General features: G+C 38.1%; 1 protein-coding gene across 1 annotated transcript in view; it reads left to right on the top strand.

Moving 5' to 3' along the window:
* Window positions 1-24,686, top strand: part of LOC107695027 (uncharacterized protein KIAA1109-like) — a 66,788-nt gene that overhangs the window by 30,956 nt on the left and 11,146 nt on the right. Inside the window, exons 38-74 of the mRNA XM_016494802.1 lie at window positions 614-764; window positions 878-1,030; window positions 1,374-1,614; window positions 2,035-2,180; window positions 2,266-2,491; window positions 3,762-3,926; window positions 4,090-4,268; window positions 4,382-4,557; window positions 5,803-6,518; window positions 7,080-7,325; window positions 7,425-7,518; window positions 8,631-8,681; window positions 10,395-10,601; window positions 10,689-10,918; window positions 11,011-11,240; window positions 11,374-11,479; window positions 11,783-11,880; window positions 11,974-12,159; window positions 12,296-12,464; window positions 12,547-12,758; window positions 12,957-13,155; window positions 13,251-13,310; window positions 13,759-13,985; window positions 14,237-14,455; window positions 15,604-15,734; window positions 16,458-16,581; window positions 16,664-16,779; window positions 16,906-16,975; window positions 17,633-17,680; window positions 19,957-20,189; window positions 20,272-20,475; window positions 21,275-21,455; window positions 21,842-22,025; window positions 23,549-23,710; window positions 23,826-23,965; window positions 24,045-24,243; window positions 24,399-24,602. Of these exons, the coding sequence (XP_016350288.1) occupies window positions 614-764; window positions 878-1,030; window positions 1,374-1,614; window positions 2,035-2,180; window positions 2,266-2,491; window positions 3,762-3,926; window positions 4,090-4,268; window positions 4,382-4,557; window positions 5,803-6,518; window positions 7,080-7,325; window positions 7,425-7,518; window positions 8,631-8,681; window positions 10,395-10,601; window positions 10,689-10,918; window positions 11,011-11,240; window positions 11,374-11,479; window positions 11,783-11,880; window positions 11,974-12,159; window positions 12,296-12,464; window positions 12,547-12,758; window positions 12,957-13,155; window positions 13,251-13,310; window positions 13,759-13,985; window positions 14,237-14,455; window positions 15,604-15,734; window positions 16,458-16,581; window positions 16,664-16,779; window positions 16,906-16,975; window positions 17,633-17,680; window positions 19,957-20,189; window positions 20,272-20,475; window positions 21,275-21,455; window positions 21,842-22,025; window positions 23,549-23,710; window positions 23,826-23,965; window positions 24,045-24,243; window positions 24,399-24,602 (6,683 nt within the window). The remainder of the gene's footprint in view (window positions 1-613; window positions 765-877; window positions 1,031-1,373; window positions 1,615-2,034; window positions 2,181-2,265; window positions 2,492-3,761; window positions 3,927-4,089; window positions 4,269-4,381; window positions 4,558-5,802; window positions 6,519-7,079; window positions 7,326-7,424; window positions 7,519-8,630; window positions 8,682-10,394; window positions 10,602-10,688; window positions 10,919-11,010; window positions 11,241-11,373; window positions 11,480-11,782; window positions 11,881-11,973; window positions 12,160-12,295; window positions 12,465-12,546; window positions 12,759-12,956; window positions 13,156-13,250; window positions 13,311-13,758; window positions 13,986-14,236; window positions 14,456-15,603; window positions 15,735-16,457; window positions 16,582-16,663; window positions 16,780-16,905; window positions 16,976-17,632; window positions 17,681-19,956; window positions 20,190-20,271; window positions 20,476-21,274; window positions 21,456-21,841; window positions 22,026-23,548; window positions 23,711-23,825; window positions 23,966-24,044; window positions 24,244-24,398; window positions 24,603-24,686) is intronic.

Below are 24,686 nucleotides of genomic sequence, written 5' to 3'. Positions count from 1 at the left end.
ACACACACACACACAAATATATATAATATATATATAATTGTATTTATTTATTTTTTTCCCAGGAAGCAGAGTGACCTATGGCAGATATAATAAATTAATTTAATGATTGTGAATAAAATGTACACAAAATGTAAATTGGTACATTGTTTTAAGATTGTTTACTTGTGTTTTACGATTGTTTACACCATGATTAAGCACACACACACACACACGTTTACTTAGCTATCTAAGTGGGGACATTACATAGACTTCTATTGTTTTTATATACAGATAGTTATACACTTTTTAACCTAAACCCACCCCTACCCCTAACCCTTCCCCTCACAGAAAACTTTCTGCATTTTTACAATTTCAAAAAAACTTTATTTTTATACCAGTTTTACAAATGAGGACCATCCCCAAAGGGAGGTTTTTGGAGATTTTGTCAGGTTTAAATAGGTACACACACACACACACACACACATATATATATATATATATATATTCAAATAGTTGTTTTCAGGGAATGTATATTGTGTATGCTTGGCTGCAAAGTCTTTGGTTCAGTTCAAAGGGAATCATGGATCAGTGTTTGTATGGCTAATGAGGTTTATGTTGTTGAATGTGTCTGCAGCCAGTTGAATCTTTTGAGTACTGCAACCCCTGCGGTCGGTGCTTGGTTGGTTCCAATTGACGAGCTGAAATCCTCCCTGCAGAAACTGGACATGGAGGCCACACTGCGTGTGTGTGCAGTCATGGGCTGCATAATGACTGAGGCGCTGGAGGTCAGACTTGTTAATACCGTTAGATATCCCTAGACTTGCAATGTTATTCAGTAGAACTGTGGACCTAATTTAACTGGCCTAATGTCACATGTATTTGTGCTTTATCCCAACAGAAAAAGAGTATTCACTTTCCATTTCGCAGCAAGTATAACCGCGTTACAAAGCGAGCCCGATATCTTCACGAGAACCCGTCCTGCTTACTGTGTAATATTCTACATCGTTACCTGCAGCAAGCCGATTACAGTATCATTGAAGAGGCCACCATGGTAAGTGTGCATGGTTGCAGAACACACGGTTGCACATGTATTACAGTACATTCTCTTATGCTACTGTGTTGTTGAGTTCTTGATTTTGATTGGTTGATGCTCATTCCAAGGCTTCCAGGTTCATTGGCCACTGTAAATTCTGAAATTACTTTACCATGTTCTTCCAGATTGTTCTAGCAATGACATCCTGGCCTGTTTTTGAGCAAGATAAAAGGAACGGTGTATTAGAATAAAGCATGTGGTAACTGTGGAATAATAATTTATTTTGCATATATTATTTTTAACAGTCTGTCATTAGTTATCTTTGCTAATCTTTTACTACTTATTCATCTTTATCTTTCAGCATGATGGACTGCCTGCTCTGGTCACCCTGAGGAAAGGTTTGGTGGCGCTTGCTCGTCAGTGGATGAAGTTCATCGTTGTGACACAGGGCTTTAAGGCGGTTGGTTTGCCACGACCCAATCAGCTTCCTAAGCCCAAAGAGCAGGACCCCATCGAGCCTGATCAGACTCAGGGGCCAGACTGTGGCGCTGCCTTGCAGAGTGACACCAGTGCTGATGGAGCCGAGTTTGAGTTTGATGCAGGTTGTTGTCTTATGTACCTTTTACTTAAAGGGATAGTTTACCCAAAAATGAAAATTCTGTCATCGTTTACTCCCCCTGAAGTTGTTCCAAACCTGTATGAATTTCTTTCTTCTGGACACAAAAGAAGATATTTTGAAGAATGTTGATAACCAGAGAGTTGCTGGTAGCCATTGACTTGCATAGTTTTTTTTTTCTCCCACTATGGAAGTCAGTGGCTACCAGCAACTGTTTGGTTATCAACATTCTTCAAAATATCTTTTTTGGTGAAGAAGAAGAAAGAATTACAGGTTTGGAACAACTTGAGAGTGAGTAAATGATGACCGAATTTTCATTTTTGGGTGAATTACCACTTTAACACAACAGATTTAATGTTATTTTTTGGAGGTTTATCTGTTTTGTTTTGTTCATGTGTGTTTTTAGGTATTGTAAGTGAACATACGATGCTGTTAGAGGGAGTATGTAGTCGTCCTGCTCCTACTGGTAACTCTGCCCCTGTGACTGGAGTCGAGATCATGAGAAAACTGTCCAAATCTCACACACACAGCGAATCTGCCCTCAGGATCAAGGTTTGTGTTGGTCTGTTTTGTTAGTATTGAAAGTGTGTAATAAATCTGCAAGCTGAATGCTTTTTATTTATTTCATTTTTTTTAGGGATCCCACCCTTACCAGTCCCTGAGCTACACGAGTGGAGATACAGCAGCTGATTCTCCCGCTCATGTCAGTCGGACAGGGCTGCAGTCCAATCATAGCCCTAGGAAAGAGTCGTTGCTAAGCTACCTAACAGGAAGCATCCACAGTCTGCACAACCTCCTGGAAGCCACGCCCCATCGAGCAAACGAACAAATGGCAGCCAAGAGCAGCTCCCTGACACGTACAGGTACATGATTTCTTCATTCAGAGTTTATTGCTTTTGCAATCTAATATTAGATGGGTGAAAATGTGAACTAGGAGGGACAAATGCATTTTCTTGATATATGGTTTTCCTGAGAGAGCAGGTTACTAAACCTATTGTGTTTGAGTTTTCTTCTTTTTTAGTATTATTTTTCTGCCCAGAAAATGTCAGACACCATTAAAGTGCTGAGGTACCATACTGGGTTGGATGGTCCCAAATCCCATCCAATGCTCAGGGCAGCACGTAGATATCTGTCACACTAGTTTTTGCTAGTAACTTCAAATCCATATAGACTGTAAAGTAAGTCTTTTTTTCTCTAGGTCTTTCAGTACTTCAGATGGTCACATGTGACTTACAGACTTATAAAACAGTGATGTACCGAAATTAAAATTGTGGCCAATACCAGTAAGACGATATTAAAATTTGACAGTTTTATCAAATAAATGAAAAATAAAACACTGCAAACTAATTTTCAATCAAATTAATTCCTACAAGTGAATTTAGGAATTACAACATTTTAATGTACTTGAAAAACATATAAATTTTGAGATTTACTGTTTTTACGATTACTTTTAAACAGTTATTAAATTATTAATATTATTAAAGATTAACTTTAATTGATCGTTAGATAAAGGCAAAGGTCATCTAAATGGTAAAATAGGGGAAATGAGCATGCAGAATTAAATATCCAGTATCTGATACCAGTGAGTAATAAAAAAATCTCTAATATCACTCACTATTATTTTAGTATGATTTATTATTTGTTGATGTTTTCATATTTTGAATTAGCTTTGATTTTTGTATTTTCGTTTTAGTAATTTTATTATGTGCTTTTGTCATTTTTTCTTAGTAATTTTAGTACTTCAACTTAAAATCATTTTATTTCAGATAGTTTTTTTATTTTATTTAAGTGTTTATTTTTGAGTTTATATCTAATATTTGTTTTATTTCAGCTTTATTTCTTTTAACAAAAACTGCTTTTAATACTTTGTTTTCATGAACAGTAACAGCGCTATCACCCAATAGCCAATATAATACCGATATGTTGTGCATCCCCCAAAAAATTACAGACTTACACTGCAGGAGGGACCTGAACTATATATTCTTGACAGAATATGACAAAGACTTGAGCAATGTGCTGACATCCCCTCAGAACAGAGCATCACGGTGACTTCTGCGCAGAAAGCACAACTCTCATTTTCTGCATAAAAAGTAAAAATCTAGTTCATTTTAAATGTCTGTTGTTTTTGGCTAGGCAATAGTGTGGGTGCAGACGTGTTAACGGAACATCCTCTTCTGTCGGAGCCATTTTCCGTCAGCTTTTACAACTGGATGTCAAATGCTGTTGGCAACCGCACAGGCGGTAACGTCCAGGACTCGCCTCTCAACCGCTCTCAACACAACAGCCTGCAGACCAGAGGTAAACGATTAGTGTATTGACAGATAAATACGAGTATTCTGTTCACTGTAAACATGCAGCTATATCTGTCCATGTGGCTGTGATTAGAGACTTATTAAACGATGTACAGGGATTAGAATGTGTTCATTTGCACTGAAAACCTTCATTAACTCTTTGTGTACAGGAGTCTTCCCCACCATTCCTTCTGCATCAGATTTTAACACTGTACTGTCCAGTGATCAGAATTCACTGGACACACACTCTCAGCACACACACTCCCAGCACAGCACGAGTCAAGATGACCTGCTTGATCAAGATGAGACGAATCTCTGCCCTGCAGCTGTGCAGCTAGCCGACGCACAGGTGTGTGTGCACTAGGAATGCTTATTGTTTTGTTATCATTTATTTATGACCATGCATATGTTATAGCCCCCTCTTATTATGTTTGTGTGTCTGTCATGGGATTGTCTGTACAGGTTGTTTTTAAGCCTTTGTTGAGTCACATTGGTATCCAGCCCCAGGATGCTCCTCCACTCAGTTACAAGATGTATTTTGGGGAGCACCTGTCCTTCAGTGGCACTCTTGAGTGTTTGAGAGCCGACATTGTCGACTCTGACACCAGCAAAGACAGGAAGAACAAACGAGCACACAGGTAACACAGCTTTGCCAAGGTAGCTTTTGTTCACCTGTCTAGAGATATTCTAGAAAGAGTACTTTATTGATTTATTGATTTATTTATTTTATTCTGTTTGCAAGTTTCATTTTATGTAAGGATGGGTACTCAAAAGTACACAATAATTAAATGACTGCAAAAAAAATATCATTTTTGGTTACTGATGTAAAGCTAAAATAATATATAAACATGTAAATAAGCTTTAAAAACATTAACAGAAATTAGAACTTTTGTTGCCTTGGCAACTAACTGAAATAAGTTTCAGTTGAAGTACTAAAATGACTAAAACAGAAATAAAATCAAAGCTAAATAGAAGTATAAAAAACAAAAAACAATGAAACTGACAAAAGAAAGCAAAATAAATGAAAACCAAAAATATTAAAATAAAAGTTAAATAAAAATATGAATAAATTCTGCAGTAGTATATAAATAATACTAAAATAACGCTGAAACATTAACAGAAATTAGAACTTTTGTTGCCTTGGCAACTAACTGAAATAAGTTTCAGTTGAAGTACTAAAATGACTAAAACAGAAATAAAATCAAAGCTAAATAGAAGTATAAAAATCAAAAAACAATGAAACTGACAAAAGAAAACAAAATAAATGAAAACCAAAAATATTAAAATAAAAGTTAAATAAAAATATAAATAAATTCTGCAGTAGTATATAAATAATACTAAAATAACTCTGATTGACTGATGTTTTTTTTCTCATTACCTAATTAAATTAATATTAAAAATATATTTTTTTAAAACTGCAAATGTGTTTCTTTAACTACACATTGCCAGATGAACAACCAGTCAATAAGCACAAAAAAGGACATGGAACAAAACAAATTTTTTTTTTCTGACCCTAACTGATAGTAATAGCTTCACCAATTCAGCAAGTGACTCAGGTGTTGATTCAGCAGCCGCTCTGACAGATTCAGTGAGTTCATTTAGTCAAGGATTCATCAGACTCATTCAAACATTTAACTTCTGACTTCATGAGTCTTAAGTAGTTCATTAAAAGATTTGGCCATAAGATTTGTCAAAATGGGACACACATGGGTGCAAACATCAAGAGACACGATAGCTTGGCTCATATACATAGACCAGCAATTAAAGCACAGTGCATGCATAACCTGTCCCACCTAGAAACTTGGCTAATTTATTTACTGAGTACCCAAGCATTCAAAATGTTGCATATGCCTAATTTTAGGATGGTGTGTTTTTGTGTTCAGGCAGGGAATGGTGAACCTCCCCCCTCTTGATTTCAAGCCTGCCCTGATGATTGAGACGTTCAGTTTGAACGCAGTCATCCTGGAGAAGTGCATGTCAACCCCTCCCTCTGCCAGCGCACTGTCTTTCCATGAGCTGAGCCGGAGACCCCAGGCCAGTGTGCACTGCCATTTTACCCTTGCTTGCCAAGCGATTCGCCAGCACGTGGATATGGCCCTGGTCCGCCTCATTCACCAGTTCAGCACGATGATCGATGACATCAAAGCCACACAGACTGACATCAAACTCAACCGCTACACTGCCGGCTCCTCTTCCCCCACGCCCTCCAAGGCACGGCCATATCAGGAATTTCGTTCTTCTGATTTCAGCCGTAGTTCTCGAGGGAGCTTGAATTTAGCTGCTCGACTGGGCACTCAGAAGGGCAAGCGGACCATGGTCGGGCCGGTCCTAGACACGCTGACCAGGAATCGAGAGCCTCGTGGACGGGGGACACTGGGACGTTCAGAACGAAGGACATCAAAAGTATCGCGGAAAGGTTCACGAGACGTGGCAGACCACATGACCATTCAGATGGATGACTCGGACTCCATTACAGTGTCAGAACAAAGCGAGCCGTCGGCTGAGTGCTGGCAGAACATGTACAAACTTCTTAATTTTTACTCGCTCATATCAGACCCCACAGGCATTCTGGAGAAGAACCAGGATAATGCCCTCTCAGGTAGGATGTCTTGCTCTGCATTTGTCTATTAATTTGAATTCCTTTAATTCACATTTATTTAAAAAAAAAAAAGTGAAATAATATGAAAATATAATACACATTTTATAAGAAAATTAAGCATATATATATATATAATTTTTTTTTTTTGCATTGCAACATTATTTTCCTGAAAATTAGTGATGATTAATAAATTTGTCCAGATATTTTTCTTTTGATTTTAATTTGACATTATTCTCAAAAATGTCAGTACTGTATTAAGGTAATGAGCATCATTATTGGAGTATACAGTGTTTGTTATTAAAAATGGTTTAAAATATGTTATTAATAATAAAGTATATCATTACAACAAAGTCAAAAATACTTTACAGTTTAATTAAATGAGCCATTATTGTATTACACATTATGTTAATGAAATTCTATTTTATTGTGTTGTGGTAATGAGACTTGGAGAAAGAAAACACTCAATTGGCATGAAAATAATGTCAAATTGCAAAAAAAAAAAATTGTCCAGTGTAATATTCATTGATTTTGGCCCAATTTGCCTATTCACTTGCTCTTCAGAGGGTGGACGGAGTCCTGCGGATCCTCCATGTCATGTGGTGTTTGAATCTGAAGGCGAGACGCCCCCTAGTCGACTAGGTCGTAGGCGGAGCTTGGTAAGCACTGAGCCCCAGCATGTGACGCTGATCATGTTTGGCGTTGGCATGGTAAACCGCACGCATCTGGAAGCAGACATTGGAGGACTGACCATGGAGGCGGAGCTTAAGAAAATACATGGCAGTTTTACTCTAAAGGAGAAAATGAAGGGTAAATCAAACAGCATTTTTAAATAAAAGTAACATTTTAAAATATATTGTATACTTAAAAAAAACACCTTATCCTATAATTTCTGTTCTTTTGATGCAGATATTCTCCATCAGAAAATGACTGAGACCTGTGCCTCGGCCCATATTGGATGTGTGAACATTGTGCTTCTGGAAGGAATCACACCAGACATACAGTCAGTAACTAATTTAACACCAGGCACTAAGACCCACTGAGTGATCTACCACTTATCAGCATCCACTTTTATATAAATCAATTTACCTTGAAATGTCTAATTTCTCTTTTTTAAAATACACCCAATCACCGTTTCACATGCAAAACACTGTAAACCGTTGGTAGGTTGGCTTCCTGAAGAGTGTAGACACTTTGTCTCTGTGGTGCCTTAATATTTTACTCTGTTTATTTGATCGGTCTGACAACAATGCAAAAACTGCATATCCATACACTACTGTTCTAAAGTTTGCAGTCAGTAAGATTTTTAAAAATATTTTTGAAAGAGGTCTCTTTCATTTATTTGATCAAAAATACTAAAACAGTAGTACTGTGAAATATTATTACAATTCAAAATAACTTTTCTATTTTAATATATTGTAAAGTGTAATTTATTCCTGTTAGTCCACGTGATCCTTCAGAAATCATTCTAATATGCTGATTTGGTGCTCAAGAAGCATTTCTTATCAATACTGCATTTATTCATGCATCAATCATGCATTTAGAAATCTTTGTTTGCACTCCCACTTTTTATCAAATGAATGCATGCTTGCCAAATAATATTATATATAATATTATAATATATATATAATATAATAATCTGAACCCAGATTTTTGAACGATAGTGCATTTAATGACCAGCGTGTCACAGATACTTCACTGTGTTTTTAGAAACCGCATGGTAGCAAGCTAAAAACTACTCAAACACAGTTTAGAAACTCCATAGCACTACACTGGAAACGACCCACAACAGCCTAGATTTAGAAAATGTAAAATCCTGTTCAAGCAGCCCTTGTAATGTACTTAAAATGCACTTTAATCCTTGCATACTCTCTGTGATTACCATATTTTAAAGTTATTTTAAAGTTATTCTTGGATCTGTTTTTTTTTTCAGGTGTTCTCTCTTTCCACAAATATATTTTTACGAGTACAGATTTATCACAGCTTATATGACACTTTTGAAATGTTTTCTCTGTGGATAACTTTCCCTCTTCTACCTTCCTGCTCTCTACTCTCCTCTCTTCTCTCTATCTGTCATCTTTTTGTTGTTGTTTTTTCTGCCTCTTTCACTGGCAGACTAGAGGATTTTCCAACCTCACCTACCAGCACAGCCAAGCAGGAGTTCCTGTATGTCTAAGTTTCCTTAGTAACCTTGTCCAGTCCTTCATGACCATTCATAACATCTCCATAATATTTGTATGTCGCAGTCCCTTCCATATGTCAAATATATACTATATAGTATATACCTTTCACTCTTACTAATCCAAATGCTCTCCTGCTCTGAATCCCTTTCATATAAATGGTTCACAGGATTATATAGTGTCTTCAGTAGCGGTCATTGAAATCATAACATCCCCATGACACTAATTTTACAGTCATATTTACTTTAATGCATTGTTCCATTGCCTAGTCCAGTGGTAGGCAAGTTGGGTCTTAGAGAGCCGCTCCAACCGTAATCAAACACACCTGAACAAGCTAATCATTTTCTTCAGGATTACTAAGGCTATAGGCAGGTGAGGTTTTTTTTCAGGGTTGGAGCTGAACTCAGCAGGACAACGGCTCTCTAGGACTGAACATGCCTACCTCTGGCCTAGTCTCACTGAATCAAGCTTTTGACTATCAGCATTAAAGGGATAGTTCACCGTCAGTTGCTGGTCCCCATTGACTTCCATAGTATGGGGAAAAAAAACACTATGCAAGTCAATGGGGACCAGTGACTGAAGATGAACTATCCCTTTAAGCCCACTTTACAGGTTATTCTGACAAAGATCCACCCACTTTCATGTTTGTTTTTTTTCGCAAATGTGGATGAGGCATTGTTAATAACCACCAGTGTTATTTTCCCCCATCATATTTTCATCAGCAGTGTGTTTTATTAAAATACTTTCATTGTCATTTTCACCACGACGTGCATAGCCCTGCTGCCTCAATCAATTAATCGTTTTACTGAGCTTTCCAGTACAAGAAAGGAAAAAAATGGCAAAAATGCCCATCCCTAATTTACCATTGATTGGAATTTCATGTTAAGGTGAAAGATTTCCCAATGCAGATTTCACGACAGGTTCAAGTCAGTCACGCAGTCTTTCACTAATGCATCTTTAGACAGGAAGAGACCATCTGACTAATTTTGATTTTGCTTTATACATTGTTTAAGTGAAGGTTGATCTTTCATTTAATGGCAAAGTAGTCTTTGAGAGCAGTTTTACAGAAACATAGCAGAAAATATGTGAAGGCTTTTTTTCCCACTGTTCTTCTAAAAGTAATAAGTAGGGAGTATTTCATAGACTCATAACTCAGAACCGAAATTAGATTTTAAAGTTCTGCTAGTGGTTATTGAGTTTATGCGCTATTATGTGCCTCATACAAAACTCTGAATATCTTTTAAATACTTGATGCTTCTAACCTGCCAAAAGTTGTCAAATCCAATGATTAGTTCCGCCTCAAAGGCGCTCATTGCAACATCTTGGTACCTAAACACATTCTAGTTTCCCGGTGCACCTTGACTCTTGGAAGTTGCATATCCATCAAGCAATCTGATTGGATCTTGTCATTTTGGCAAGTGTTTGCCAGTATTGCGTGGAGTACAGTCCATGGTCATGCCATCAGGGTCTGAAACTCTCCCTTTCATTTCTATTAATACATCTAGATCTCCTTGTAATTCCCACATCTACAAGGCCTTGTTTCCAGTCACATGATCGTTTTCACTTGTACATTTTGCCAGTATCTGTCTGTTCATATTTCACAGACATTGTTCTATGTTACTGCTTAATATTACATCCAGGCTGCGATTTCAAAGTGAGCGCTTGTATTAAGTTTTGTTTGTGTGTATTTGTGTATTAGGACGGTGGTGAAATGTAACATCGCGAAGTCCCAGGCTTTATATAGCGCACAGCGTGGGCTGAAGACCAATAACGCTGCCGTATTTAAAGTGGGTGCAATCTTCATCAACATCCCGCAGCACCCTGCAACGCTGCACAGCATGATGGTCCGCAGCTCCCACCAGCTCTCAAAACAGATTTCAGACCTCATCCGTCAGCCCTCCAACATGTGAGGCAAACCTCTGCACTTTCTTTTCATAAGTTTTAATGATTTTTTTGTTGTTGCCAATATTAAATTCACTTCTGTTTAAATCAGCCCGCCGCCCAACCGTGAAGACACACCTACTCCACAGCCCTGTGAAGTGAGTGTCAATCAAACTCCAGTAGAGGCCAATGAGTTTCCTCAGCTGCCTGAAGGACTGGAGAAGAAGCCAATCGTGTTGAAATTCAGCGCTATGCTGGATGGGATCACTATTGGTGCAGCCCTGTTGCCCTCTCTCAAAGCAGAATACAAGATGGGTCGCATGAAGAGCCATGGCATGACAGGTACCCACAATTCCACTAGTACATTGGTTAATTTATTTCTCAGTGCCCTGGGAAATACAGATGATTAACGCTTTGGTGTCTCCCTCTCACAGGTGCTCAAACACGGTTCACTTTTGAACTACCCAATCATAAGCTGTGTTTCCAGTCGAAGGTTTCCCCTGTGGACGTGTCAGCCATGCCACCCACTGCCAGCCTGACGCTGCCTCCCGTCACCATGTCAGGACAGTACATCATACAGGAGCACGAGGGGCACAGCGACACTGCCTGGGCCCCAGAATACAGCAACTATCTTCAGGGAAACTACTTGCGCTGTGTAGCTGAGGTGTGCCATTGATGTAGCAACGAGAGATTGTACTAAATGCTGTGCTTGATTATTAGATTATCAAGTTTGTTTCAGCAGATGGATGGATGGATTCGGTTGAAATACAATATATATCATTGTATATCATTTTTAGATTGGATCTTTCGAACACAACTTGACCACAGATTTGCTCAACCATCTAGTCTTCCTTCAGAAGGTCTTCATGAAGGAGGTCAATGAGGTCATCCAGAAGGTGTCAGGTATATGTGAAGAACAGATAGCATAAATAGATGACTCTTTCATCTATTTATATTTTTATTTGTGTGTTTTTTTGTTTAGTTTTTTTTTATTTAATTTTTGTTTTGTGTTTTTCTATTTGGTATTTTGCTTTTTTGTTTTTGGTTTTGGTTTCATTTAATTTTTTTTCTATTGTTTTTTTTATTTTTATTTTTATTTTTTTGCCTTGCCTTGTTTTGCTTTGTTTTTTTGTTTTGCTATCATTTTTTTTTACTTGACTTGGCTTGATTTTACACCAGCTGTGTGAAATGTGTTTGTTTCTGTAGGAGGGGAACAGCCAATCCCATTGTGGAATGAACATGATATGTCAACAGATGGCGACAAACCTAAAATCCTGCTTTATTCTATTAATCTGACATTTAAGGTTTGTACTTCCTTAAATTGTGTGTTTATTTATTTTGGTGAATCTTGCAGACTTTTTAGACTTCAATATGTTTTTTTGTTGTTGTTGTTGTAGGGGATTCAAATGACAGCCACCACTCCTTCTATGAGGGCGGTGCGCTTTGAGACGGGCTGGATTGAGCTTGAACTGTCCAATCGGGTTCAGTGCAAGACTACTCCCACAGGAAGTAACTACCTGAAGCTTTTTGGGAAATGTCAAGTGGATCTCAACTTGGCTTTGGGGCAAATCGTCAAACATCAGGTAGCTACAGTCATAGAAACGTAAAAAATGCTGTTATTCAATGCTGTCATTATACTTTCTTGTTGATGAATGAGATTTTGATAAGGTGGTGCAAACTATCAGTTGTTCACTGTTGTCATGACACTGTCTCTTGCAGGTGTATGAGGAGGCGGGGTCAGATTTCCACCAGGTGGCGTATTTCCGCACTCGAATCGGTTTGCGCAATGCTCTGCAGGAGGAGATCAGTAGCAGCTCTGGCAAAGAGGCTGTCCTGATCACACTCAATCGTCCTATCGTTTTTGCTCAGCCAGTAGCATTTGACAGAGGTCAGTCTACACTTAGCCTTTTGTTTTTTCATGTGTATCCGTCTGTGGATTTTTTTGGTTTGTAATTGTGTGTCTGTTGTAGCTGTTCTGTTCTGGCTGAACTATAAGGCTGCCTATGACAACTGGAAGGAACAGCGCTTGGCTCTCAACTCGGACATTCATATGGCCACCAAAGAGGTGGTAGACAAACTGCCAGCCATACAGCAGACCAGCGTCCAGGCCTTCAGCACTCTCTTCCTTCAGCTCACTGTCAATGACCTGGGCATCTGCCTGCCGATCACCAGCACCACACAGGTGGATCCTCACTGATACACAATCTATTTTTCTACACAATTAGACTCAATAGATTGGTGTGCACAGGCCTTTAACTGTATACAATCCCGTGGGCTTGTATTTCACCCTTCATACACATATATTGTTTGCAATATTTCCATTTCTGTGGGTCAGAATGATTGATGTTAAATGTTTGTCCCTTCTTTCTGCTGTACATAGGCCAATCACAGTATTGATTTTGATACTGGCTCAGCACTGGTGTTAACCATCGAGAGTACACTAATCACAGCCTGCTCCTCTGAATCTCTGGTCAGCAAAGGCCATTTCAAGAACTTTTGCATTCGATTTGCTGAGGGGTTTGAGACAACTTGGGATGACTGGAAACCTGAGATCAGAGGCGACCTGGTCATAAATGCCTGTGAGTAACACTCAGTGTTAAATCGTAAAAATTGTCTCCGTTTTTGGCCCCATAATACTTCCCGGATTCTTGAAACACTCAGTGTGGTTTTCCAGGTGTTGTCCCTGATGGCACTTACGAGGTTTGCTCCAGAACGACAGGCCAGGCCTCTGCAGGTGTGTGTGAAATGGTGTTTTTCAGTATTCTGAATAAAATGGTATATTCAACTAGAAAAAAAAATAAATTTTAAAACGTTGAAACATTTGGGGTCTGTGAGAGTTCTAATGTTTTTAAAAGAAGACTCTTGACAAGACTGTATTTATTTGATCAAAAATACAGTAAAAACAGTAACATTAATATTGTTACAGTTTAAAAGAACTGTTTTCTATTTGAATATATTTTTAGATTTAATTTATTTCTGTAAAGGCAAAGCTGAATTTTCAGAAGCCATTACGTCAGTCTTCAGTGTCACTTGATCCTTCAGAAATCATTTACTGTGGTGTACATTAATGAAATGCACTAAACAAGAAAAAATTAAGGAAATAAATATTAATTTGGATTTCATTCTGACTTCATGTTTGATGTTTTGTCTGTATTTAATAACAAAACCTTTCAATACTTCAGAGAGCAGCAGTGCAGGAACGTGGACTCTAAATGTCTTGTGGAAGATGTGTGGCATCGATGTGCACATGGATCCCAACATCGGCAAGCGTCTGAATGCTCTGGGTAACACCCTCACCTCTCTGACTGGTGAAGAGGACAATGATGACATCACAGACCTCAACTCAGTCAACATGGCTGACCTATCAGACGAGGACGAGAGTGACGGCATGTCTCCCCCCATACACATGGTCAGAGCTCACACTCTTTATGTCACTAACATTTGTTAATGTCAGTGTAAAGTGTTTGTGAATGTTTTTAGATTTTTCATTTACATTGTCTGCTTCTTTGGTTTCTTGTTTTTTGTGCATGTATATTAATGTCATTTTTATGTTCAGAGCAGGAAATGTGAAGTGCCTTTGTATTTGTGCTCATTTGTACTCGATGTCTGTGTACTCAATATGTGCATTTGTGTTTGTTTTAAACCGGCCCATGTTTGCAGTGTCCTGAAGGGGATCTCAGTCCCAGACTTTCGTTCAGGAGGCGGCTGGTGAACAGCATACTTGGCATTAGCCCCAGCCCCCCTCCCCTCTCACCTTCTGAGTGTCGTAATATTACTCCATCATCCACAATCACTCGGCTAAAGTCGAGAAGTGTTCGCCTGCCATCCACAGCCAATGCAGAACGAACTAGACATCCCAGACCCCTGTCCTGGGGCTGTGTATGTACTTCAGAGCTCCCGTTTGCTTTTCAGTCCTTTCTGTTTCTCTGTCACATTCTTTCTCTCCATCTTGTTCATGCTCTCAGGGTGGAAGTTGCTTTTAAGATCGCTCAAAACCTTGTTGAATTGTGCCTAGAACTGAAATATGTTGAGCGAGTCTGGATTCTACAGTTTCCTGCTGCTTTTTAGTCTTGTCTGATGTCTCTCCATGAGAAATGAGTGGCTGGTGACATCTTAGACTCTTCTTATTTCCTGTTTCCAAAGGAGGCATTTCTCATGGACAAGCTGTGTTCAGTAATCAGTTTTTTTGGGGTGGTGTTGTGATTTTTCTTTGTCTGATGTGTTGTAATGATCCACACTTGTTTTGACTGTTCAGCAGTCAGTATGATTTTGAAACCTTTATGCATGACTGTACCTAGGGCTGGGCGGAATGATGGGAAACACTGTGCGACTGTTGAAATATGGCAACAGGTTGTGATTTTGGTATATGTTTTTTTTTTGTGTTGTAAAATTAACTTAATTATTTTTATTATAAAATTAACAAAATAAGAAATAACTTATTTTTTATTGAATTTCCTGCAAAATATACACTGGTGTCATTTTTTTATTGTTTTTTAATTCAGCAAAATTAATCAAAAGTGGCAGTACAGACTTTTACATAGTGAAAAAATTTCAATTTCAGATAAATGCTGTTCATTTGAAGTGTCTTTCCATCAAAGAATCCTGAAAGTTTCCACAAAAATATTAAGCAGCCCAACTTTTATTCAGTGTAATGATAATAATAAGAAATGTTTTCTGAGTTTCAAATCAGCATATTAGAATGATTTCTGAAGGATCATGTGACACTGTAGACTGGAGCAATGGCTGCTAAAAATTCAGCTTTTCCATTACAGCAATAAATTACATAAAATAAAATAGAAAAACAGTTATTTTAAATTGTAATAACATTTCACATTACTGTTTGTACTGTATTTTAAAATAAATAAAAATGACATATATATATATATATATACACATACATACATAAAATAAAATAATCGTTTTGAATTACTCATACCATGATAAGAAAAGATTTTGTTATTCCGCCCACCCCTAAGTGCATCTTGTATCTTAAATGTATTATTTTGACAGTCATTTTCCTCTTACAGGAATCTGTTGACCTGCGCAGACAGGCAGTCATGAGCAATCAAATCATCGATGCTCGTGGACGGAAGTTCTCCAAGCGCTTGGTGGATATTAGAGAACTCAATGAGCAGGCCAAAGTCATTGACGATCTCAAGTAATGTCAACCTGACTAATAATATATCTCAATCTGTTGTTTTCTGCCTAAAAGAAATCCCTATAATTCTTGATTTTTTTCTCTCTATCTCTAAGGAAACTCAACTTTTATTCAGTGTAATGATAATAATAAGAAATGTTTTCTGAGTTTCAAATCAGCATATTAGAATGATTTCTGAAGGATCATGTGACACTGTAGACTGGAGTAATGGCTGCTAAAAATTCAGCTTTTCCATTACAGCAATAAATTACATAAAATAAAATAGAAAAACAGTTATTTTAAATTGTAATAACATTTCACATTACTGTTTGTACTGTATTTTAAAATAAATAAAAATGACATATATATATATATATATATACACATACATACATAAAATAAAATAATCGTTTTGAATTACTCATACCATGATAAGAAAAGATTTTGTTATTCCGCCCACCCCTAAGTGCATCTTGTATCTTAAATGTATTATTTTGACAGTCATTTTCCTCTTACAGGAATCTGTTGACCTGCGCAGACAGGCAGTCATGAGCAATCAAATCATCGATGCTCGTGGACGGAAGTTCTCCAAGCGCTTGGTGGATATTAGAGAACTCAATGAGCAGGCCAAAGTCATTGACGATCTCAAGTAATGTCAACCTGACTAATAATATATCTCAATCTGTTGTTTTCTGCCTAAAAGAAATCCCTATAATTCTTGATTTTTTTCTCTCTATCTCTAAGGAAACTGGGAGCAAGTGAAGGCACCATAAACCAGGAAATCCAGCGCTATCAACATTTAGAATCTGTTGCTGTCAATGATATCCGTCGGGATGTGCGCAAGAAGCTACGGCGCTCCAGCATGCGGGTGAGAGACTTGATTAAGCTCAATACATTGTAAGCATGGTGGAGATGAAATGTTGCATTAATTGAATTTGTGCTTTGTTTAGGCTGCATCATTGAAAGATAAATGGGGTTTAGGCTACAAGCCAAGCTACAACAACAGCAGGTCAAAGAGCATTTCAGCAACAGGCAGACCACCAATGAAGAGGTCGGATAGACCCAGGTACACACACACACACACACACACACACACACATACACACACTCACATTTAATCACAGATGGGTTAGCGTATGTCAGTTACACATCCTTAGTTTGTTCAATTCATTCATTTTTTTTTTTTCTAAAGGGACGACCTGCCAGACATTAAAGTGGATGTAGCATCTCCAGCACCAAGGGTTACCTTCAACATCGACACGGTAGTGTGCATGCATACATCTGTGTGTACCGGAGTCTGTATATTTGTTCATTCTATTGTTCCATCTTCATGTTCATTGTTTACGTATCAGTGAAGTTGTAAAGTTAAATAAAGCTTTGCTTTTTACATTACCATTCAAAAATTTGGGGTCAGTAAGATTTTTTTGTTTATTGATATTTCAGTTAGAAAAGATGCATTAAATTGATCATAAGTACGGTCAAGACATTTAACATGTTACAAAAGAACATTATTTCAAATACATGCTGTTCTTTAACTTTCTATTCATCAAAGAATTATCACAAAAAATATCACTGTTTATACAAAAATATTAAGCAGCACAATTGTTTTTAACATTTGATAATGATAGGAAATGTTTCTTGAACAGCAATATTAACAATATTGCTGTTTTTACTGTCATTTTGATTAAATTAATTCAGCCTTAGTGAGCATAAGAGACTTCATTTCCAAAATATTAAAAAATCTTACTGACCCCAAACTTTTGAACAGCAGTGTACTTGGACAAATGCACACATATATACACACACTCATTGGTTTTATGGTTTCACCTGCAAGTGCTTCACTCTTGACTTATACACGTACTGTGCTGAACACATATGTTCATGTACTGTATAGCTCAGTAAATCTGTTTGTGTTTAAGATGGAAACCCCAAACCCAATCCCAAGTCCAGCTGACTCAGTTTTTAAGGTACCGGAGAAAAACGGTCCATATCAAATCTTATCTGAATCTTATAAAATCACCTCTGAATCTCTGTGCATGAAAGTCTTGTGGTGTGAAATCGCTAAATCTAAATCGGCTGTTCAAAATCCAATCAAAAATGATCAGCGACTGAATGATTTTAGCCTTTTTGGATCTTAGGCTGAAGAGTGGTCTTATTTTCTCTTCATCTCTCTACTTACACATTCATTAACACACTCTCTCACTCCACATGTAAATCTGCTCTTGTGCTGTGTTGACTTAACTAATCAGCTCTTGTTTCTTCAGCATGTCTGGATCTTTGTCAATTGCATTGCTCATGATGACTTTCTTGTCATCTGTCCATCTTTTCATCTTTTCTTTTCTCATCCCTCTCTCCTCTGCTGGGTCTTAGTGGAAAGCATGAATTGGGAAAAGGAAAACTTTCTTAAAAGTGCTCACTGGTTATGAGCTATCAGCCAACAGATACGGTTTGAATTGGCAGTGAGTCAGAATCAGTTCAGTTTAGGTTTGAGTACATCAGCAGAGAGACAGAATGATGGATGGATAGATAAACTGACATTCAAGTAAGTGTCCGGTGGAAATATTAAAGCAATCTTCCACTCTATGATCTCAACAGAAGCCCAGTTCAGGAGATAATTTGTAAATGTTAGACCATTGGATAAAGGGACTTCTATTTCAGTTGCAATCCTGATGAGAATTAATCTAACAGACCCAAAATAATAGCTTAGTGGCCGTTTATAGCTTTTAGACATGCCAGGGTTATATTTCACCACAAAATCACAAGAAAAAATAGAAATTGCATTTTACATCAATAACATAAAGGATTTATTTATTTATTTATTTGCATTGGAACAATATTTTTAAGTACATTAAGTAAGAATTGTGGCAATAAGAATCATCATTGAATGTAATGGTAATTACAAACCCAAGGGTAAAATCTCCAGATATATGATGGTAGTGATGCATCAATATTCAAATTCTGTTCAATACTAATATCCAATAATTATTTTGATGGCTGATAAATGATAAATATCTGATTGTTAAAATGCTATACTATTTTGCTTACAAAAATGCAATTTACTCAAAATGAAATCAGTTGTTTTAAATGCTATAAGTGAATTTAGGCATCATAACATTAACATAACAATGTAAAATATGAAAGATTGTTCATTTTGAGATTAGTTAACCCTTAAATGCATGAATGTTTCACCAATCATAATTTCATATTCGGGTCTTTAGAGAACCTATATATCCAGCACGGATGGACTTCTACTATAGCAAAAAAGTATCTTGATATTTTAAGAACAGTTACAGAAGAATAAAATAAAGCATATTTCGTTTCCTTTTGAAACTTAAAAGGGTTCAATTTGAGCAGATGATTTTACCATCGCTGTCATCCTCAGCGCACTTCCACAGTACATTCAGCATCTGCCTCACATTCACGATCTCAACCATATTCTCAAAACTATCGTTTTCAATGACTTCATATTCAATATTTTGATCACTGGCAGCTTATTCACCACATCCAGCATCAAATGGCAGTGACATTTATATTTTATTGCATATAGTAATTGCAGTAAAGCCATTCAAACCAGTTCAGTTTTTGCTGATAATATTCGTTTGTTTTATGCCTGCGGTAATTATGAGTGAAACATCACGTCATCATTGTGTATCAAACAGTGCCACCTTGAGGAAAAAAAGATGCATTGCACAAATTGAGGCATCAGATATGTAAATATAGTTGCGCAGGAAAAAATACTTACACATTTACATACCTCGGGTCTGTATGTAAGTACATTATACAGGATATATAGGTTCCCTATACACTTTTTACAAAAAATGTATCAGAAAACAGGCATTCTTTTATATTTTACTATTTTTTTCATGTTATATTGTTTATAATGAATAGATTGAGGAAAATGAAGGAGGGAGAGGGTAGAGAATGATGTCCCGGGTTGCTAAAGACCCGAGGTATGCATTTAAGGGTTAAACATCCGATGTTGGATTAGATAACGATGAATTTAAAGAGTCACTAATATCATGGATCTTAAAATGTGCTTCTTTTTTTAATGCAAATCATTTTTTCTACTTTTGTTCCCTTTTTTGTTTTGATTTTGTGGTGACATGTGACCTGGATATGTTTTTGTAAGATACAATCATGTAGGTCGAAGAGACATGAATCATTTAGGAGAGATAAATGGATGAATAGATGGATAGATGCATAGACAGGTTTTCTAACAGCTGGCTTTCACTGATTGTTGAAGTTCCCGGAGGAGACAGAGTTGGACCTGTTGTCTGTCACCATTGATGATCCTGCCCATTACCCATCATGCTCAGTGTTCAGTGCCCCTGGCACACCAGCAGTCTTTTCACCAACCATTCCCTTCCAGCCTGATGACACCCGCCGTGATGACCTCTCCTCAACTTCTTCAGAGGATTCGGACAAAGATGACGAGTTTGACAGGGACAGACCTCACAGCTGTTATCGAAGATCAGGGTGCGTTAAACACAGCACAGGTAAACACTCCACAAACACAATTACACTCACTAAACTGACAGTCCGTATGTTTGTTTCTCAGGGGCTCTCAGAGAAAGTCATCTGCACTGTCTGCATTATTCAGCGAGCGCTGGCCGGCCACACCCCCTCAGCGTGGAGGATTAGCTCCGCCCACCGAGCGGAACATTGACTTTGAGCTGGACGTGCGTGTTGAGATCGACAGCGGCAAATGTGTGCTGCACCCCAGCGCCCAGCCGCCCGAGCATGAAGATCTCGCAGTGAGGAGGTGAAGAGACACAACAAAATGGACACACTCTCTCATGTTGACTTCAGTTAATAGAGCACTGCAGTGATGACATATTTTTGTAACGCAGAAGTAAGCATCATCCTGGTTTCCTTGACAAAGCTCAATAGGATTTTTCCATTGGCTTTGGCTCTGTGATCAGCAAACGTTAATGATTCTTGCACGTTGTGTTCATTGTGATATTCTTTGCAGATGAACACAACTTTTCTGAATTTTGAAGCCTAAATACAATCGTCAGAAGTAAAAATTAAAACTATACTATGGTCTCATGACTATAACAATGCCATCATTAAGCTTCCAACAACTCTTTTAGTCTTTATTTAAAAAAAAACAAAACAAAAAAAAAACATTTTTCCTGAGTGTTTGAGTTAGAATGGTTTGCTTAAGCGTGATTATGGACAGAATGAGGCTGTAAAATCAGATTAGTGATTAGATGAGTTTTCTTGTTTGGTGTGATAACATTTAATGTCCCCAACGACCTTTGTAGACCCATTTATCCCACTTTTTCAAGACAAGTAAAAGCATAAAAAATCATAACTGATACTGGTCTATTTTAGGACATAGAACAAAACATTAGAATATCTTACACTTGTATTAGCCAACCCATTCAAAAACCCCACTGACTTCACACCGATGGAACCGGAAGTACTAAAAAAATGGTTTCTTTGTTTTGGTCTTCAAAAAATACATCATCTCTACATCACTCTATTGGTTTGGATTTTGATCAGGGCTGCAAAGTGTTCCTGTAAAAGGTCTTTCTCCCTCTCATTCTGTTGTTTAGGAGTTGTGAGCAGAGTTCGAGGAGTCTGGATCAGGAATCTCCTCCTAAGAAGCGAAAGCAGCAGCACAGTTTTGCCTCCAGCTCCCATCTACTGAATGCTAAGCGAGTGCCCACTTCTCTGCAGAGCAAGAGCAGTGACATTGAGACCACTGTCTTCTACATCCCTGGAGTGGATGTTAAGGTCTGTTGTGGATCTTTTTACATGCTTCGCACAACTATGTGTATTTTCTTGTGGTTCAATTAAAGACAGGTGCACACCGTAGAATTTTTGTCCATTTTTTTTTTTTTTTACCTGAGACTGACTTTTTGAGATTTTTGAGTGTCAGATAATGTTATATCAGCACTGATTTTGATGTGTAAAACCCACCCAAATACACTCATAGATCTATAGACCTATTTAAATGCATCTGATTTGCACTTGCATTCATGCAACTGGCATGTCTGATGGTTTATAATGCTCAACTGAAAAAAAACAAGTTACAGTACAAACCCAAATGAATGCATTAATTTACACTTTTCATGATTAGTTAACTGTGGCACTCATCCTTCCTCTCTGTGTCTTTACAGCTACATTACAATTCTAAAATGCTGAAGACGGAATCACCAAATGCCTCTCGTGGATCCTCCCTTCCCAGAACCCTTTCCAAAGAGTCCAAGTTGTATGGTATGAGAGACGTACCCACACCACCAGCCTCAGGCCCTGGCAAGACTAACACACTCCTCTCCCCACCTCCCCCTCCTCTCCCTTCAGGTACACACTCTATTCCGGTCTGGTCATCTGCCGCTGGCTTCCTGCATGTGCTCAGCCTCTTCTCTGTCACTGGAGCATGGCCCACAGCTCTGAGCTCCACTGTATCTGCTCTGCTCTCCACACATGATCCTTCAGAAATCTTTCTAATATGCTGATTTGATGCTCAAGAAACATTTCTTATTATTGATTTTGAAAACCGTTGTGCTGCTAAAATTTTTCATACAAACTGTTACGTTTTTCTAGGATTCTTTGATGAATAGAAAGTAAAACAAAACAAAACAAAACAGCATTTATTTGAAATAAAAATCTTTAATTTGTCCTTGCTGAATAAATGTATTTGTCTTTAAAAAAATCTTACCAACCCCAAACATTTGAACAGTAATGTGTAATACTAAAAAAAATATACAATAATGTATGTTAAATATCAGTAAGTAGCTTAGGATAAAAGTATCTCCTAAATGAAAAATGTAATTAAATGCATTATCACTCAGTATCTCAGTAATTGCTTCAACAAAATTTTACTCAGCCTCATGTTGTTTCTTTGCAGTAAGTAGCTTAGGATAAAAGTATCTCCTAAATGAAAAATGTAATTAAATGCATATCACTCAGTATCTCAGTAATTGCTTCAACAAAATTTTACTCAGCCTCATGTTGTTTCTTTAAAACACAAAATTAGATTTAAGGTTGAATGTTCAAGCTTCTCTTTTCCATACAATGAAAGTGGATGGTGATTTAAACTATAAATAGTTCTGGACCAGTGGTGGCTCGTGGGTTTTAAAATAGAGGAGGCGCACTAATTGTATTGGTCTGGGATCCCTGCCGATTATTATTAATATTATTATTATTTGCTGCGCAGCGACAGACGTTCAAACTAATATCACGTAATTTACGTCTCTGATGCTTGGTTCATATCAGAAGGGAGGCTAGCCTCCCTTGCGAGGTTTCTTTTCTCAACACTCGAAAGTGAACACTCGATGCTGATTGGCTATTTTTTTTTACCAACAGAGGCACGAGAGCTCAGCTCTCCCCCTCCCCTTCTCTATCATTAGCGGTTGTAATTACATCAGCAGATTTGCCACATTCGCGATAGAAAAGCGGCGCTTTCACGTTATGGTATTACAACTGTGAAATTACAAACAAAACATACACATTCTGAGACATGAACTGTGAATTTTATTAACATTAAATCGTCCTCCTCCCATTTTCACCTCAAAATTATGGGGAAGCTGTGCCTCCCCTGCCTCCCCCGACGAGCCACCACTGTTCTGGACAGTGCTATTCATTTAATGCACTTTTTTCTATGACATTTCATTGCACCTTATGCTTTTGTTAAACAATTTCTGGGTGTTTTGGCTGCGCTGTTGTGCATCATGCATACTGCATGGCATGCATGCTGGAGGTGCATTAGATGCCATATGGTTGCATCCTAAGCAGGAATCTTTTGCATTCAATGCATGATAATTTGGCAACAGAAAAGGATTGTTTTCAACTTTATGTGTGTGTTTGTGTGTTTGCATGAGCAGCTAAAGGTAAGGCAAGTGTGGGGGTGAAGATGGCTAAGCTGTATGCATGGGTAGCTCTGCAGACACTGCCAGAGGAAATGGTCATCAGTCCATGTCTGCTGGACTTCTTGGAGAAAGCGCTGGAAACCATTCCCATCACACCAGTCGACAGAAACTACACAAGTCAGTGTGCCTTCAGATTTAACATTTGTCACTTTGTATATTAAAATAACAAAACACAATTCTGTGAGGTGTTTGTGTGTATACTTTATGCTGATATTAATGTGTGTTTGTGTAGCCCTGAATGTTCCCGATGAGGATGTAGGTCATTTTGATTCTGTGGAGCCTCTGGAGGAGTCTCAGGTGTCTCTTGTGTCTTCTGCTACGTCTTCGTACTCCTCCTTCCCTGTGGATGTGGTAGTTTATGTCAGGGTGCAGGTATACCCGCGTTCTTTCAAGCAATACTCGGTAGTAACCATCTGAGTGGTTGGTTAATTTCATTGTGTTTGTTTCTCAGCCATCTCAAATCCGGTTCAGCTGTCTGCCCATGTCTCGAGTAGAGTGCATGCTGAAACTTCCCTCTCTGGACCTGGTTTTCTCATCCAATAGGGGTGAGCTTGAGCCCACCGCCACCACCTATCCATCTGAGGGCCCTCACACACCTTCCTCCACACCTCCATCGGTACACAATGCCAACAGAGTGCCTGGAAGCAAAGGTATGAATGTACAGTACTGAAAATCTCTCTTATGTAATTTTGAAATAAACTACCATTCAAAATTTTGGGGTCAGTAAGTAGTGTTTCTTTTAGTTCGTATTAGTTTGAGGTTGTATTGGCTAATGGTAACCACTGAAACTCCTTCCATCCCTCAGGGCCATCCACAGGATTAGGCAGTCCTCTAGGCCGGAGTCGCCACCACAGCAGCCAATCAGATCTAACAGCGCCACCCATAAACTCATCAGGTCTGAGTTTCACTGCCTGTATGTCAGATTTTTCACTGTATGTGTTTCATCCTTATGGAGCCGGCAAACAGAAGTCTGCAGTTACTGGCCTCCCACCTGGACCAGGACCGCTGGGTATGAGCCCCATGCATAGACAATACTCATAGACAGTTTATATGTAACATCAACTTACATACTGTAAAGAACATTGTAAGACTC

The sequence above is a fragment of the Sinocyclocheilus anshuiensis genome, unplaced genomic scaffold, assembly GCF_001515605.1.
Source record: "Sinocyclocheilus anshuiensis isolate Anshui unplaced genomic scaffold, SAMN03320099.WGS_v1.1 scaffold14, whole genome shotgun sequence".
Lineage (NCBI taxonomy): Eukaryota > Metazoa > Chordata > Actinopteri > Cypriniformes > Cyprinidae > Sinocyclocheilus > Sinocyclocheilus anshuiensis.
This window is presented reverse-complemented; position numbering and strand designations above follow the sequence as displayed.